Source organism: Geotrypetes seraphini, chromosome 4 (genome assembly GCF_902459505.1).
Source record: "Geotrypetes seraphini chromosome 4, aGeoSer1.1, whole genome shotgun sequence".
In the NCBI taxonomy this organism is placed as follows: domain Eukaryota; kingdom Metazoa; phylum Chordata; class Amphibia; order Gymnophiona; family Dermophiidae; genus Geotrypetes; species Geotrypetes seraphini.
Window position 1 is genome coordinate 195,041,585 of NC_047087.1, and position 17,089 is coordinate 195,058,673.

General features: G+C 42.9%; 1 protein-coding gene across 7 annotated transcripts in view; it reads left to right on the forward strand.

Annotated features, from left to right (window-relative positions):
• The window catches only part of LOC117360112 (PH and SEC7 domain-containing protein 1-like), a 350,510-nt gene that overhangs the window by 247,885 nt on the left and 85,536 nt on the right, over nucleotides 1-17,089 (forward strand). For all 7 annotated transcript variants that reach the window (XR_004539359.1, XM_033943787.1, XM_033943791.1 and 4 more), the window contains one exon: nucleotides 8,508-8,551. Coding sequence is in view for 6 of the 7 variants with exons in the window: in XM_033943787.1 (XP_033799678.1) it covers nucleotides 8,508-8,551 (44 nt within the window). In the remaining variant the exon portion in view is untranslated. The remainder of the gene's footprint in view (nucleotides 1-8,507; nucleotides 8,552-17,089) is intronic.

Sequence of the window (17,089 nt, forward strand, 5' to 3'; positions counted from 1 at the left end):
ATAAAAGGGATGGGACGACTTCCCTATAAGGAAAGGCTAAAGCGGCTAGGGCTCTTTAGCTTGGAGATGAGACGGCTCATGGGTGATATGATAGAGGTCTATAAAATAATGAGTGGAGTGGAAAGGCTAGATGTGACTCACATGTTCGCTTTTTCCAAAAATACTAGAACTGGGGGACATGTGATGAAGCTACTAAGTAGTAAATTAAAAACAAACTGGAGAAAATATTTCTTCACACAATGTGTAGTTAAACTCTGGAATTCGTTGCCGGAGAATGTGGTGAAATCAGCTAGCTTAGTGGGGTTAAAAAAGGTTTGGATAATATCCTAAAAGAGAAGTCCATAGGCCATTATTGAGATGGCTTGGTGAAACCCACTGCTTATCTTAGGATAAGCAGCATAAAATCTGTTTTACTATTTGAGATGTAGTAGCTAGGTACTTGGGACCTGGGTTGGCCACTGTTGGAAACAGGATACTAGACTTGATGGACCTTTGGTTTGTCCTAGTATAGCAACTTATGTCTTTATCTACCATTAAATGTATTCTTATTAGTGCCAGCTTTGAAAATCCACATCAAACTGCTATTGAACTATCAGTACTTAGATAAGTTATATGTTCCGTGACTGAATTGTGCCCCTGAATGCATAACTTTTTTCTCCTTCCCTTGGCCTGACTCAAAACAGTTCCCATTTCTGATGTATAACCCATTATTTGGTGAATAAAACAGACAGCAATTTTTTTAAAAAGTGTCAACACTAACCACATAAGTGCTTTTGAATGTCAGCCTTGTGGTTTTTAATGTGTTTAATGCAAACCTTTAATTCAGTCTATTCCATTGCACTTTGCTTTGCTGGGATGAGTTGGTCTCATAGGAGGCACTGGAGCTGCCTAATTAGCTCTACCTAGGTTGTTTGTACATTGTTTGTGTCATGGCCCAGTTCACAATGGCTATAGAAAGTCTACAGCCGTTTTAATATTTTTCATAATGAACTTCCATGCATTTAAATAAGATTTTTTTTTTTTTGTCTATTCATCAACACAATATATTCCACACCTTTCAGGAGAAAAAATGTTGTGTTGGGAAAAAAAATCCCCAAATGAAATGCAGTAGTTGGATAAAGTCTTCCCCTCCTCCCAAAATCAGTATTTAGTAGAAGCACTTTTGATAGTTATCGTACAGCTGTGAGTCTGTTGGGAGAGGTCTTCACCAATTTTGTGCACCTAGGCTTGTCAATATTAGACCATTCTTCTCTCCAAAACTGTTTAAGGTTTGTTGGACTCCTTGGGGGAGTGTTGATGAACAACTCTTCAAGTTATGCCTCTGATTTGCCATTACATTAAGGTTGAGGCTTTGACTAGCCATTCAAGGACATTTATGTTTATACTCTTTAGTCCTCTCTACTGCAGCTTTGGCTGTGTGTTTCAGGTTGTTGTCAAGCTGAAAGGTCAATTTTTATGTTTAAATGATTTTTATTATTCCAGCAGTAAGAAGCAAATACAAACAGTAGTATCATTCAGGAAATAACATTTTCAACAATATAATCAGTTCCCCTCCCATCCCCCCCTCCCCTCCCCAAGAATCCATGGCCGGTCCAACTGCTGAGAGTGGGAATAAAATCTTAAAGATTCAAAAGTCTACTGCGAGCACGCGGTGTGAGGTCCTGCCAGAAGTGCTCCCACACCTGACAAAATTTACGACCCGGGCCAAGAGTCAAGTCTCCCACCATGCGTCTCTCCAGTGTTGCGTGCACTATCATTAAGGATCTCCATTGTGCATATGACGGAGGATCACGGGAGAGCCAGTTGATGAGGATGTCTTTTTTCCCCATCAAAAGGGCTCTGGAGATAAATGCTGACATTCCCCTGGGTTTGGGCGAGGCTATATTATAAAATCCAAATAACGCCCTCGGTTGCGGAAGCCATCGCCTTCCCCAAAGTGATGTGGTATATAGGCCAAGATGTCTCCAAAACTGTTGGATTGCGGGGCAGGCCCAAAACATGTGACTCGAAGATGCGTGAGCCTGATTGCATTTCGGGCAAGAATGCGACGCAGTAATCCCCATCTGGGCTGCACGTTCCGGTGGAATGTAAAGTCTAAGAACAATTTTCAATTGCATTTCCCAGTGAGTAATATTGGGTGACACCTTCTGAATGTTAAAGGTCAATTTTTAATCTTTTCTTGCAGAAGACAGCAGATTTTCCTCAACATAATTCTATACATTTCTAGAATGGTTAGCACAGTGGGCTGTGGCCTAGGGGAATCGAGTTCAAGTCCCACTGCAGCTCCTTGTCACTCTGGACAAATCCTGTTATTCTCCATTGTCCTAGGTACAAAATAAGGGCCTGCATGTAATATGTAAACCACTTTGATTGTAACCCCAGAAAGGCAGTTTATTAAATTCCATCCCCCTTTCCTTTTCTATCCTGATAGTGGCCCAGATTTTCTATCTAAGAACATCCTTATAAAATGTTGCTGCTGCCACTATGCATTGTAGTATGAGTATGTTCTGCGTATGATATGCTATGTTGGGTTTGAACCCATTTGCAATCCAATCAGATAGTTCAATTTTAGTTTCATCAGGCCACAAACCCTTTTAGCCACATGGTTACAGTGCTTTGTTAAAGTTCCTTTGCATAATTCAATGATTCAGAGTAGGATTTCGTACATTGGATAGATTGTGAGCACACCGGGGACAGACTCAGAAAAATGCTTGAGTACCTGAATAAATTCATGTATACCGTTCTGAGCTCCCTTGAGAGAGCAGTATAGAAAATTAAATAAATAAACAGGTAATTTTATGATGAGTGGGAGTAAGGAGTTGAAAGCAACATAAAAAAGTGGGCTTTTAGCTTGGATTTCAATACTGCTAGAGACGGCGCCTGATGTAAAGACTCAGGCAGTTTGTTCCATGCATATGGCGCAGCAAGATAGAAGGAACGAAGTCTGGAGCAGTGGAGGAGAAGGGTATAGAGAGGAGGGATTTGCCTGATGAACAGAGTTCATGGGTGGGAGCATAGGAAGAGAGAAGTGTGGGGAAATATTGAGGGACTGCAGAGTGAGTGAACTTGTAGGTCAGTAAGAGGAATTTGAACTGTATTCGGAAATGGTTGGGGAGCCAGTGAAGTGATTTGACAAGAGGGATAATGTGAGTGTGGTAGCTCTCACCTTGTGTCTTTAGAGCACCTACACGGAGGTGCCCAGTTATAGAATTGATGTCTAGGCTATAGAGCAGTGGTCTCAAACTCAAACCCTTAGTGGGTCCACATTTTGGATTTGTAGGTACTTGGAGGGCCGCAGAAAAAAATAGTTAATGTCTTATTAAAGAAATGACAACTTTGCATGAGGTAAAATTCTTTATAGTTTATAAATCTTTCCTTTAACTGTTAAAGAAAAAATAGTTAATGACAATTTTGCATAAGGTAAAACTCTTTATAGTTTATAAATCTTTCCTTTAACTGTTAAAGGAAAGATTTATAAACTATAAAGAGTTTTACCTTATGCAAAATTGTCATTAACTATTTTTTCTGCGGCCCTCACATTTAAAGTTTAATATCTTTCCTTTCTCAAAACTGACACATTTCAATCACTATATTGAAAATAAAAATCATTTTCCCTACCTTTGTTGTCTGGTGACTTTATTTTTCTGTGCATTTAACTATGTTTCCAGGGCCTTCTTGTCCTTTGACTGGTTTTCTCTCCGTCTTCACTTTCTGCCTTGCATCCATCTTTGTTAAAGAGGCTTACAGGGACATATATAAATACTAGTCAGTGAAGTAACTATGATAATAAATAGAAAACTGACTATAGTAATAGATACCAGTGGGAAGAGAGCAAATGCCGTCTGAAAAATGCTCAGAAAGAGCAGAATGAGCAAGAGATTTTCTCATGTATGACAATTTTGAACATTTTTGTCGACTAAGCAAAATTTTTTTAAACAATTGAAGTTCTTACCAATGGTTAGAGAGTGATGTTTTACAAAGTAAATGCAATGATTGGATGGTAAACTCTTTCACCAAGGGGAGGTATTCACCCCCCTTCAGAGTTTCACTTTTTCTGAGCATTTTTCAGACGGCATTTGCTCTCTTCCCACTGGTATCTATTACTATAGTCAGTTTTCTATTTATTATTATTATTTGCATCCATCTTTGGCATTAACTTAATATTCAATTTTTCTGCTTTCTTTTCAAAATCTATGTTTCCATGTCTTACCTTCCCCCCTATCTCTCTCTTCTTCTGTCCCTATTTCCATGGTCTGACATCTCTTTCTTTCCTTTCTCTCCCTCCCTCCTTCCTTCCTTCCTTTCCCCTGGTCTGGCATCTGTCTCCTTCCCTCCCCCAACTTTTTATTTCTTTCACCCTGCCCCCTTCTTTCTTTCTCTCTCTCCATGCCCCATTCTTTCTATAGGTCTGTCTTTCTCTCTCTCTCTCCATGCCCCCTTTCTTTCTTTTTTTCTTTCTCCATGCCCTTTCTTTATTTCTGTCTTTCTCTCTTGATGCCCCTTTCTTTCTGTGTCCCGTTTCCCTTCTTTCTTTCTGTCTCCCTGTCCCCCCCTTTCTTTCATTACTTTTCCCTGCCCTCCCCCAAGCCACCACCATTGGGGAACAGGCCGCCACTGCCGCAATCAGGGAACAGGCCACCATCGCCACAATCGGGGAACAGGCTGCCGCCACCACAATCGGGGAACAGGCCAGAGCCGAGGTCTTAACTCTTACTGCTTATCTTCCCAAGCGCGGGGACGACCAATTCACGCCACCCGACGTCAATTCTAACGTCGGGGAGGAACTTCCGGGCCAGCCAGGCAGCGATTGGATGGCCCGGAACTTCCTCCCCGACATTAGAATTGACGTCGGGTGGCGAGAATTGGTCGGTTTCGAGCTGGGGAAGATAAGCAGGAAGAGTTAAGACCTTGGCGCTGGCCTGTTCCCCAATTGTGGCGGTGGCAGCCTGTTCCCCGATTACAGCGGCTTGGGGGAGGGCAGTGGGAAGGGAAGCAGATTGGGGACCCCTGCTTTAGGCGAGGACAGATTGCGGGCCGCAAAATAGTCCCTGGGGGGCCGCAAGCGGCCTGTGGGCCGCGTGTTTGAGACCGCTGCTATAGGGCAACCAAAAAAGAATGATTTGGAAGCGAGTATAGACTTTCTATAGCTGCTGATCTCATCTTACTCCTTAACCATTTAACTGCCTAACCACTTCACTATCACCCACCACTCCTCAGGATTATCATTTAACTCATTTCATTTCATTTTATCATTTTTTTTGTTGGTTCAGGGTCAATCTCTCTACACAATTCTGTCACAGTCTTTATGCTTACACCATTGTTCACTCATTCAACTTCACACATCACATTCACTACTGGTGGCACTAAGCTCCCCGTTATCACATTTCATACAATATTTCTTCATTCTTCAATAGGACCCCTGAGGAAGGAGTGTTTCTCCAAAACATGGACCGTGTAGGGTCCGTTTTCCATGTATATGAGAGCCATTTTTAAAGGATCACAAATTTATATGGCTTTTTAATAAAGATTCCTGTCCTTGTCACATTCCCACCTGCAGTTTCTTTCTTGTTTTTGATGTTTCCTTCTTTCTTTATTTAGTTCGATTTTTATCCCATCCTCCCAGAACAGCCTGCAAGCCTGTTTAGTTCAGAACAGCCTGCAAGCAAACATTCACAATGGAGTATATTTGGATAATACAAGGACTATATAGTAGTTTAGTACAAGGACTATACAGTAATTTAAGTAGAGGTTCAGAATGGAGAGGGGAGGGTAGAAGGAAAGGGGGATTTTAAGGGGTAGATTGCAGTTGTAATTTTAGTTGAAGAAGAGGGTCTTTACTGCTTTCCGGAAGGTCATCAATGAGTTCTGTAATCTGATTTGCGGGGGGAGTTGGTTCCAGAGTTGGGGGATGAAGTGGCTATAGGAGAATTTGTGGGCAGTTTCTAACAGGAGAGACCTTCCTGAGGGGATGCATAGGCATTTCTCCATTTCCGAGCGGAGGAGGCGGGTGGGGGTGTACAGGATTAGCTTGGATTCTATGTAGGCTGGAGTGGTGGCGTAAATTCTTCACCTTTTACTGCAGACTCAGATTTTTCTTTGTTTTGCTTTATAAAATTGTTTCCACATATGTATTCTATCTAATGATGAACTTTATTGTGAGATTGTGGTATTTATATTTAGTGTTCCTATGACAAACTAGAGCTCATCGCCTTTCTTTCAAGGCACGAGTGCCCAGTTCATTGACACACAAGTCTGAGCATTTCATGTCACCACTTACAAGGGCCACTGAAAAGTTCTCAGCCCAACCAACAAAGTTGGGGCAGACTTCACCGAGGACTAGACACTTACCCCCTCTTCTCCAAAACTTTGCTAGCAGTTTCTAGCGCAGAAAGCCACGCTGAATGACCCTTACCCTTGCTGCTCCCGACGCTCATAGGAACTCTATGAGTGTCGGGAGCAGCTCGGGCCAATCAGCGTGGCTCCCTGCGCAAGAAACTGCTAGCGCAGTTTCGTAGATGAGGGGGTTAGTCCAGCAATTTTCCACTTTTTTCGTGCCATATTTTTCCGACGGAAAGAAAAAGGGGAAAATCGCTGGACAAAGTATATAGCCATCGATGGAGACTTTGTTTGCTGGGCCGAGAACTTTTCAGCAGCCCCTCATAAGTCTCCCAGGAGGTCTCAGAGGCTCATTTTATGTCTGCAGTGATCTAGATAAATCTGACTTAACAGTGGATATACTGTGTATTCCTGCTGCCCTAAGGCATATAGAGAGTCAACCGTTCTCTCTTTTTTTCCCCACACTGAAGATGGAATGTGGTGGCAGTTGATGATGTAAAACAAGTGAGCCACATAGCATGGCAGCTTCCCATAGAACAGGGGTAGGCAATTCTTGTCCTCGAGAGCAACAGGCAGGTCAGGTTTTCAGGATATCCACAATGAATATGTATGATATGGATTTGCATGCACGAATTGCCTCCTTGAGATGCAAATCTATCTCATGCATATTTATTGTCGATATCCTGAAAACCTGACCTGCCTGTGGCTCTCGAGGACTGGAATTGCCTACCCCTGCCATAGAATATAGCTATTTTCTTAATCTTCCCTGAGTATATAAATGAAGCAGTTTTTTTTTTGAGATGGCAATACGGGGTGGGGTGGAGGACAGGCGTAAAAGCAGGTGTGGTAAAGGACTTGGGGTGGACTATAGGTACGGGAAAAGAGAGGGGCATGGAGTGGGCCAGGTGTAAGGTTTTGCTTTGTCAAAATCTTGGCAACTCTGTCTGGATGGAAAAATGTTTGCAAAGATGTTATTGATTGTTAACTGTTGGTTTCTAAATAAAAGAGCACGTCCTGACTTATTGCATTAGTGTTTCATCCCACTGGATCCTCAGAGGGGCTTTTTGAAGCCATGGGAAGATCGTGAAAAAGCTTCTCTCATTCCTTTTGCCTTTTCAGTTCTTTATTTTTCACGCATTAGAGCATTGTTTTTAGGGAATTCCACGATCCAGTGAATATTTTCCTAAATCCTGCTTCATTCTTCATGAGCCTGGGCCATGTGGTGAGTGATAGCTGGAATCTGAAATGTCAGAGAAAAAAAACATTTGCTCAGCTGAGAAATGGGAGCAGCAGCAAAGATTCCTGTCTGAAGTGATTCATGTTTTATGAATATATTTATTAATTGTGGTTCAGCGATGTTTTAATACTTTATTGATCGCACAGGAGGAGTCAATAAATAAAGTGTTTGTTTATTGCAGTACTTACAATACCACCTTTTGTAACTAAGAGGAAAACAGTTAACCATAAAATAAATTAAAGCCACAAATTAAAAAAATTACATTTCTAAGTACAGTAGAATCTCAGTTACCCATGGGGATTGGTGGATGCTGGGCAACTGTTTTTCTGGTTGATTGAAAGTGTGTTAGAAACCTTGTCTAACACAGATCTCAATTCTTCATCTCCCTCCCAATCCGAAGTACCAGCGCGGCAGTGGTCCTGAGCCACAAAGCCCCCTTCCCTCCCTCAAGCCCAGAAGCATCAGAAGCAAGGGGCAGTCCTGAGCCGCAAACCCCTTCGCTCTCTCCCTCCCTTCCTCTCCAAAGGGAGAGAGGGGGAATTTGTGGCTTAGAACCGCTGCCGCGCTGGTGCTTTGGGTTGGGAGGGAGGTGGGGTTCGCGGCTCAGGATTGCCACTGCTTCTAGTGCTTCAGGGTTTGGGGGGGAGGGGGTAGATGGTATGGCTCAGGACTACTGCCGCCGGTGCTTCAGGGGACTTTTTTTTTCCTGGCGATTTTTGTGTCGGTTAACTGAGTACTGGTTAACTGAGATGGTCCTGTACTCTTTTGCAGTGCTTTGAGAGAGATGAAATTCCATTATTTAATTGTAAGTATTCCCTTGCAGAATAGGTTGGGGTTTAGTGATCCTGTCATACTGTCACAGTCTAGTCTGTCAAAATGTGTTCAAGCCGTCCTCCATGGCTAACTTGTCTTTCCTTCCTTTTTGTCTCCAAAGGCTCTGTACAGCTCCATCAAGAATGAAAAGCTACAGTGGACGATGTAAGTACAGGACGGGGAGGTGGTGCATTGTCTTCTCTCCACTTTCTGCCACTTGTTAGTTCTCACATTGCCTCTGGTTTAGTGCTGGCATGTAATGTACGAGGGGATCTGTTAGTTCATTTGGAATCTCTAGTTTTTAAGGAAGAAGCTTGGCTACTCAGCTGTGGGCCACCTCTAAGGGCAGAGCTTATCAATCTTTCTGTCTCTATGACCCTAGGATCATGCCAAATAAAATTGTGTGGACTCCTCCCTTCCAAAGGTGCAGAATAGTGATGCATCTGTGAAGAACCTGCCAAGGTTGTGATCCAAGTCATTGTGATTTGGAAAGGCCGGGGTTTAGTGAAAGGTGTTTACTTTATGGGCTTTGAATAGCCAAGCAGGTGAGAATGCTAGTGGAGCCTTAAGAGATATGTCCCAGGATAGTGTACACTTTTTTTCTGTGTATTATACTTTGTGTGTTACGTTGATTTTTATAAGACATAAAGTATTTATTTTATAAGTATTTATTTTCCACCTGATATTTTACCGTGGCGGTCAGCATATAGGCAGAATCGGCTGGTGCTATCTGGTTTAAAACGTTGGACTCTGTTGTGCTTTGCGGCTGATGGCTGTATGCAGAGCAGTAACTGGACAGCTAATCAGATAAAGCTAGGGTGGCCTTTCTGCCGGAGCTATCCATGGGTAGAGTTTTTCAGATGGCACAGTAAATAGTTTTGATACAGTATTAATCTGTACCCTTCCCAAATCTCTACCCACTGTCTAGAGGTGCCAAGATGGACACAGGACATACCGAATAGCACTATCTGGTTAGCAGCACCTACTGTTTGGATAAGTGCCTTTGAATATCGGTTCCTTTTATTGTTATTTGTTTTACTTTTGACCTTTACCTGTTGAGTGATGGGACCATTGCTCTTTGTTTACTTCTAAGAAAGCTTACATATTAAGGGGGGGGGGGACCTTATCAATCAGTGTTGGGGCTTTAAGTCGTGCTGTTTGCTCCTTAACACAGCTTGACTTGTTTTACTGCAGCAGAAGGATTTGGGGGTTGCATTGAAGATCAGGGGTAGGAGAAAGGATTGGGGGTTGCATTGAGAATCGGGGGGCGGGGGGAGAGGAATGAGAATCAGATGGGGTTGCCATGTGACTGGGCCTTTAGGTAGTGGCCCGAGAGGTGGAGATCTCCGAGAATCTCGGAGAGAGCGAGAACTAGAAGGCCTTGAGCATGCGCAGATGCTCAAGGCCCAGCCTAAGGAAGAGGGAGGATTTTCGGGCACCGGCATGTCCTGTGCATTGGTGCTGGTGCTGGTGCCGGTGCCACATCGGGGTAAGAGATTGTGCTTGGGTGGGTGAGTGGGGGATGCCAGATCACGGGGGTATGGAGCAGCACCGGGGGGGGGGGGGGGGGGGAACGTATCAAGCAAGTTTCCCTTACTTCCTATGGGGAAACTCGCTTTGATATACAAGTAAATTGGTTTACGAGCATGCTTCTGGAACGAATTATGCTCGTAAACCAAGGTTCCACTGTATTTTAAAAAGAAGTACAAGCACACAGTCACTTTAAATTCCCCTTTGGCTAGTAGAGCCTGGGATGGCAGAAATGCAGATATTTGATTTCACATCACGTTAAGGGTGATGCTCCAAGGTGTTAGTTCTGTAACTTGTCGATAAAAAAAAAGATCTGTTTATTTTTATAATAACAAATATTGACTAGTTCAGGAACTGCTTGTGAAAGGTAAAATTGATCACAGCTAATGGATCTGGATTAATCAAGTTGCACAAAACTATTAATGGGGTTAAAATAAACCTTATCTCATGAAGATGTTAAGCAATTGTTTTAATAATCTAATTCATAGATCTCTATTTTTTGTTTCATGTAATTTATATTCTTGGAATGAAAAGTGTGCACAGTTCTGACTTTGTCTGTCTTCCTTCCTTTCTTGAGTCCATGCTTCTGTTTCATGCCACATGATAATTGTATTATGTTTGTATTAGTGTGATGCCTGCATGGACTTTTAATAAGGATCTGCTTAGCCAAGCCTCAAATAAACATAAGCATGCCCACCATGATGGATATTTTTTTAACTAAGGAGTTATAGCTCCTCCGGTAAAAGGTTCTGAACAAAACAGGAGGGAGGAGAGTCTTACTAATTTTAAGTGCCAATTGAATTATATACAAGGTATCTGTGAAAGAGTAAGGGGTTATCTTCTGCTAATGTTATCATTCCACCTCCATACAACAGGGGCTGCCAGCCCGAGACTGAGTGGACTACATGTCCCAGACCGCACTGGGCTTTATAGCTCATTTCAACCCTGCTGAGTCAGGGGACGGGGTTCAGCACGGAGGTGTTTATCTGCCACAGAGGAGAATCATTAGGGAGAGGTCCCAGTGTGAAGGAGAGAAACCTTCCATAGTAGTGGCTACATTCAAGCCCTGGGGAGGACTGGAGTGAGAAAGCTAGCCGAGAACCCATCCGGGAAAACAATAGAGAGATGAGCTTCTAATCCAAGACCTCTGTAAACTGAACCTGCTGATTTAAAGGTGACTGTCCTGCGTTTGGGGTGTGGCAGCTGAGCTGAAGCCAGTTGAGACTGTTGCTGGAGAAAAGGTTTTTTTTTTCTCCTAAATGTTCTTCTATTTGGACTATTTAACAAGTGGATTAGGAGCCAGACTTAAGGTGTTTTAAACCTGAGAGAACTGGGGAAATTGACCAAAAGCTGAGGTAGCTGGACTGAATGTGATATGGCTAACTGCCAAAAGTGTGGAGGCTACTGCACTAGACACAATATAAAATTTAAAAGTATATCTGTGCCTTTCCTGAGCCTATGAGGGAATAGGCTCAGGTAGATGTCTCAATAAAACACCTTCTAAAGTGGTTTATGTGTGCTGATTGGGTGAATGTGCAAGTTTTCAGGAAAACCCGGCCAGGAATCTTTCACAGTACCTCCTGAAAAAGCTGCAGTGCATGTTGTAGGATTGTGTCTTGGATAGACTGGAGCTACTGAATGCGCTTTGCAGTCCTATTCCTGGAATGATTGGGATCACTGCTGCGGAGTGAAGCAGGAATCCTTGTTCACGGTGGCTCATCTGCATCACCTCTCTGAGGCAGGTACACACTGACCTTCAGTTTTGAATGGGACTATAAATTTTCTTTTTGGATGGTGCAGTGTAGGTGCACCCAACCGTAGCCAAAGATGTGCTGTGGCTCAGCTTGCTCTCTTGCAAAGCTTAGATGCAAAGATGACTAAAATATATGGACTTGCATACATTTTTTTGGTACCTAAAACTAGGTTGCTCCATATAAAATTAACTCCTTATAGTCCGCTCCATCCATGATTTTAAGTGGGTCTGGCTGCTGCCAGGGCCAGCAATAGGGGAGGGCAAACAGAGCAGTTGCCCCAGTAGGGGAAAGGCCTAAGCTGGTTTTACATACGTCTAAAACCAGCTTTGATTATTGGTACTTGGACGATCTGGCCTTTTTGATCGTCCAAGTACCGATTTAGGCCTCTTCGTTTGGATGTTTTTTTAAAATTATGAGCCCCATAGTTTGTTAATAATGTTAGAAATGTATAATAAAAGTCAGTATTATTACATCTTTCTCTTGCTCCATGATATGACTGCTCCACGAGTACTGCGTGTGAAAGGAAAATAGTGGAATCAGAAATGGTTCGGAGAAGGATGATCAAAATGATAAAAACAGTTCCTATATGAGGTTAGCACTTTTCTACCTGAACAGGACATAGCTGAGGGAAGAAGTGATAGAGGTCTGAGGAATCCCAAGTAGAGTGGAATGGATAAAAACAAATTGGTTGTTCATGCTTTCAAAAATATGATGACTAGGGGACATACCGTGAAGTTACTGAGTAGTTAATGCATATAAAACAAATCGCAGAAAATATATTTTTCAATTGATGCACAATTATGGTCTGAATTATGCTGCCAGAGAATATGGTAAAAGTAGTCAACGTAGGTGGTTTTATATGAAGGTAAATCAAAACGTATTTAATAGCTTTAATAGAAGTAAATGCGAGCAATTTAACATATCACTTTTTCACATAGTCCCAATGAAAGGGTGTAGACCAGGGTTTCAGCATTAGTGAGGCCTGCACTCCAAAAGGATGTGGCAAGAGGTCATATGGGATGCAGAGAAGGGTCTTGAACACAGCAGAGGAAAGGCCGGCTGCAAGCAGTCTTTTTACAGTGTTTCCTCTACTGGCCGGCCACCACTGCTGCTTTGAGAGGACTTGTGGGTAAGAAATACTGGCTCCACACAGAAGGGGAGGTTGATTGGATACCAGATCTGTACAGGGGAGGGAGGGGTTTGGCATGTCAGGAGCAGGATGGTAGGGAGATGGTAGGAGGGGGGGTTGGAGAGCAAGAGGGGACAGGGAAGGGGACAGATGGTGAACCTCGATTGGGGGGAGAGGAGGGGACATGGATGGTGAACCCAGAGGGTAAAGGGGAGGAGAGGGGACAGAGAGATGAATGCTGAACCCATAAGTAGGGGAGTAAGAAAGTAACCCAGACCAGAAAGGAGGGTGGGAATGAGGGAAGAGATGCGAGAGAGGGAGTGGGGTGAGGGTGAGGGGACATGGATGCTTCTACAGTCTGGAAATTTATATAAAACTAGCTGATGCCCCGGCGTTGCACGGGTATTTAATTATAGCAATAACACTGTAAATGGATTCAAATAAAGATACTTTATAGTGGTGAATGAAATTATTTTTTTACAGCTTAATAAAAAGTACAATATTCAAATGATAATGTGAAATATTTGACAAAATGAATACAATACAACTAACGCAAAACGTGATTATAAACAACAATTTTAGTTTCACCTCCTGGAGCAAGAACATATAAATTATTGGGTGAACCCAGCCTTGAGCAAGCAACATAGAGTTGTGGGCCGCGAAACTCCCAGAACATATCACCCCAGGTAGTGAGGGATCAGCATACCAAGTTTCGTTCAAATCGGTCAAGCTGTTTTTGAATTACAGTGAGAATGGCAGCTTTTTACATTTTTTTCCATTGACATGAATGGGTGAAATCTGATTTTCTGTTTGTAGCTCCGCCCACGTGTGCAGGTGGGCCGCGAGACCCCCAGAACATATCACCCCAGGTAGTGAGGGATCTGCATACCAAGTTTCGTTCAAATCGGTCAAGCCGTTTTTGAATTACAGTGAGAATGGCAGCTGGTTACATTTTTTCCATTGACATGAATGGGTGAAATCTGATGTTCTGTTTGTAGCTCCGCCCACGTGTGCAGGTGGGCCGCGAGACCCCCCAGAACATATCACCCCAGGTAGTGAGGGATCTGCAAACCAAGTTTCGTTCAAATCGGTCAAGCCGTTTTTGCGTGATCGCGGCACATACACACACACACACATACATACATACATACCTCCGATTTTATATATATAGATTAGTGCTCTCTGCTTCTATTATTCAATCTTCAGTCAGTCAGTCTAAAACTAACTTTGTGAAGTGACTTACATCAGTTTAGTGTAATGAGTCTTTTGGTAGAAAACCATGATTTAAATCAAGTCTTTCCGACTAGTGATACTAGGTTTGAGACTTGGTGTGCCATCCTTCTTACTTGTTTATCTGGTTTTCTCCCCTCCCTCCTCCACTGATCCTTCTCCTCCTTTTCCCATTCTCCGGCATTGTTTTGATGAATTACAGAGTAGAGTTAATAGGAAGATGATGTAGTGCGTGGGCTTGTCATTATGACACAAGGACTCGAAGGCTGATTTGTTGCTATAAGCATGATGCTGCTCTCTGCCTTTCACAGATCCTCCACCCCCTCCTCCTTCTGTCCTGGTTGGTATCAACAGCACTTTCAGTGCCTTCTATTTCAAAGGGATTATTCAGACCTCTTCGTAATCCAGGCTTTCAGCTGCCTCAGCCAGGGTTGCCATGGCGACAGAACAGATGCCGAGGGTTTTAATTAGCACCCATTTCAGGTGGAAATATGTTTAAGGAAAATAAAACGAGTCTGGGTTGTATTCCGCTGGTTCCTGTTGGTTAAAGGATGGATATCTGGAACACCCTGCATAAGCTAAAAGATCCCATTACTAGCCTTTAACAGGATTGTGATAAATGAAACCTTCTGACTTAGCTATTATACATTATAGAGAATATGAAGACAGTGGAGCAGTTTGTTACTCTGTTTTCGCCAATTCAGTACTGCATGCTCACTTACACTACACACACATAATATTATATCAGAGAAAACAGAGCGACACTGTACATATGCGTGTATATATATATATATAGAGAGAGAGAGAGAGAGAGAACAAATTGAGACATCTGGAGCCGAATGGTAACCTTACTTTATACAAAAGTGAAGAAGGAGGGCAGGGGATCTGGAGACAGTAGGCTGTTTCTGAGTATTGTCCCAAGGGAGGTCTTCTAATGACAGCATTTAGGAATGTGGAGCAGTAAATGTGAGAACTGCAGGGAAACCACTTTGCTTTAGTGGTCTGACGAAGCTTGGCTAGACTGATTTTTCATGATTGCTCTTCTGTTTCTTAAGGTTGTTTCTAGATGTACTTCTCAGTATTTCAGCCAGGCTGGTGAAATGCAAATTTTTAAACATAAATCTTATTCAATTATTGCTATTTGTCACCCCCTTTAGCTGGTTTTGGGGTTGGGGTTTTTTTGAGGGGGAGGGGTTCCAAACATGCTTTCCAAGGAAAATGGGAGCATAGAAACAGAGAAAGCAATAGCAGCTAAAGATTATATGGCTTAGATCAGACATGGGCAAACTATGGCCCGTGGGCCATATCCAGCTCATTTAGTATTTTAATCCAGCCCGCGGTGTCAGAAGCAGCCATAGTTTCCCATGTCTGCCTTAGCCCTTTCTCTTACCATCATCATGCGTGGTGGCTGCTGCGCTTGCTGTGAAACGCTGCTCTTGCGGGCGGTCACGCCATCCTGAGTTAACTGGAAATGCGGGGCGCTGAACAGATTCACCCAGGCCAGTGAGGCGACGGACAAATACAAGTCGGGCTGATGCTGCAGGAGGCACCTTGTAACGAGCATTGATTTGTCTGCCCTTTGGGAAGGGTATTCTTACTTTCTTTTTTTTGTTGTTAATCGTTGCTGTTTCCTCCTGCAGCATCAGACCCTCCCCCCAGTAATGAGCATTGCTTTGTCTGCCCTTTGGGGGGGTTGTTCTTTCTTTCTTTTCTTTGTTGTTAATCGTTGCCGTTTCCTCCTTCAGCATTACACCCCCCCCCTCCTTGTCGCCCAACCCCTCTGTCAAATTTAAGAACCCATTGTGGCCCACGAGTCAAAAAGTTTGCCCACCCCTGGCTTAGATAGTCTGCTCATCCATAGCATCTACTATCCATTCTTTTCACCAGGGGCTCTTATGTATTTCTCCTGCACTTTCAATGCTATATGTGTTGCACTTCATTAGCAGACATTTGTCTGTAGCTGTGCTGTAGCAGTACAGATATGCAAATCTTATTAGCATGGGTTGGCTCAGTATGCAGCAAAAATGCTGATGCATTTGTTTGCTTCTTATCCTACTCCCCAGCTTGACTTCCCCTTCCGTTTGTTTTTCTTTGCTGGTGTTGAAGCATTGTCCCTCTATGGTGCCATCTTGGAATCATCAATTATGGGATTTTTGAGATTCGGTTTCTTTTGTTCCTGGCATGTTCTGACCTTTTCCACCTTAGGGGCTGCTTACTAGTTCTTCAGTTCAAAGGAAGGTGGAGATAGTATCAGTTTTGCTTGGTTTGAGAATCTGTTTCCATTTCTCCTCTTTTGGCAGAGATTCTTCTTCCCATCTGCTGGAGATCCTTGATACCTCAAGAAGCATTTTATCAGTATATTTCTGTTTGTAACAGATGCTTCTCAGCCTTGCCACCTACTCACTTGGTTCTTCCACTTCTTTCATGAGGGATTCAACCTGCAGACGTCTCAAACATGAAACTAGTCTCTCGCTTTGGATCATGCTTTCCAAGTGGAGAGGGACAGAAGCTGTAATGGGGCAGCATTTTTGGTGACATGTTGTTTCCCAGCCATAATTCAGTTGTAGGAGTTTTTGCACTTGTTGAAAGAAAAGAGAAAATGACTGATAGAAAGCTCCTATCTTTTTCTCAGCTGCTGTGTAAGTTTTTTTTTAAAAAGCAGCTAACTATTTCTATATGAGATCTAACTCCCTGTTCTGATTCCCTGTGTGTATCCTGCTTGCTTCCTCATCAAAATGATACACAGTTGTTTATTTTATCTTTTCAGACTTCAGAAATGTGTTTTATAGAAACATAATGGCAGATAAAGGCCAATTGACCCATCTAATCTGCCATCCGCAGTAATCATTTCCTCTTTCTCCGAGAGATTCCATATGCCTATCCCAGGTCCTTTTGAATTCAGACACAGTCTCTGTCTCCACCACCTCTTCTGGGAGACTGTTCCATGCATCTAAAAAGTATTTTCTTAGATAACTCTGGAATAGTGCTGCCCAATTCGCGATTTGAATCAATTTACCGATTCACTTTGGGTGAACCGATTCAAATTGATTTGCTTTTGCA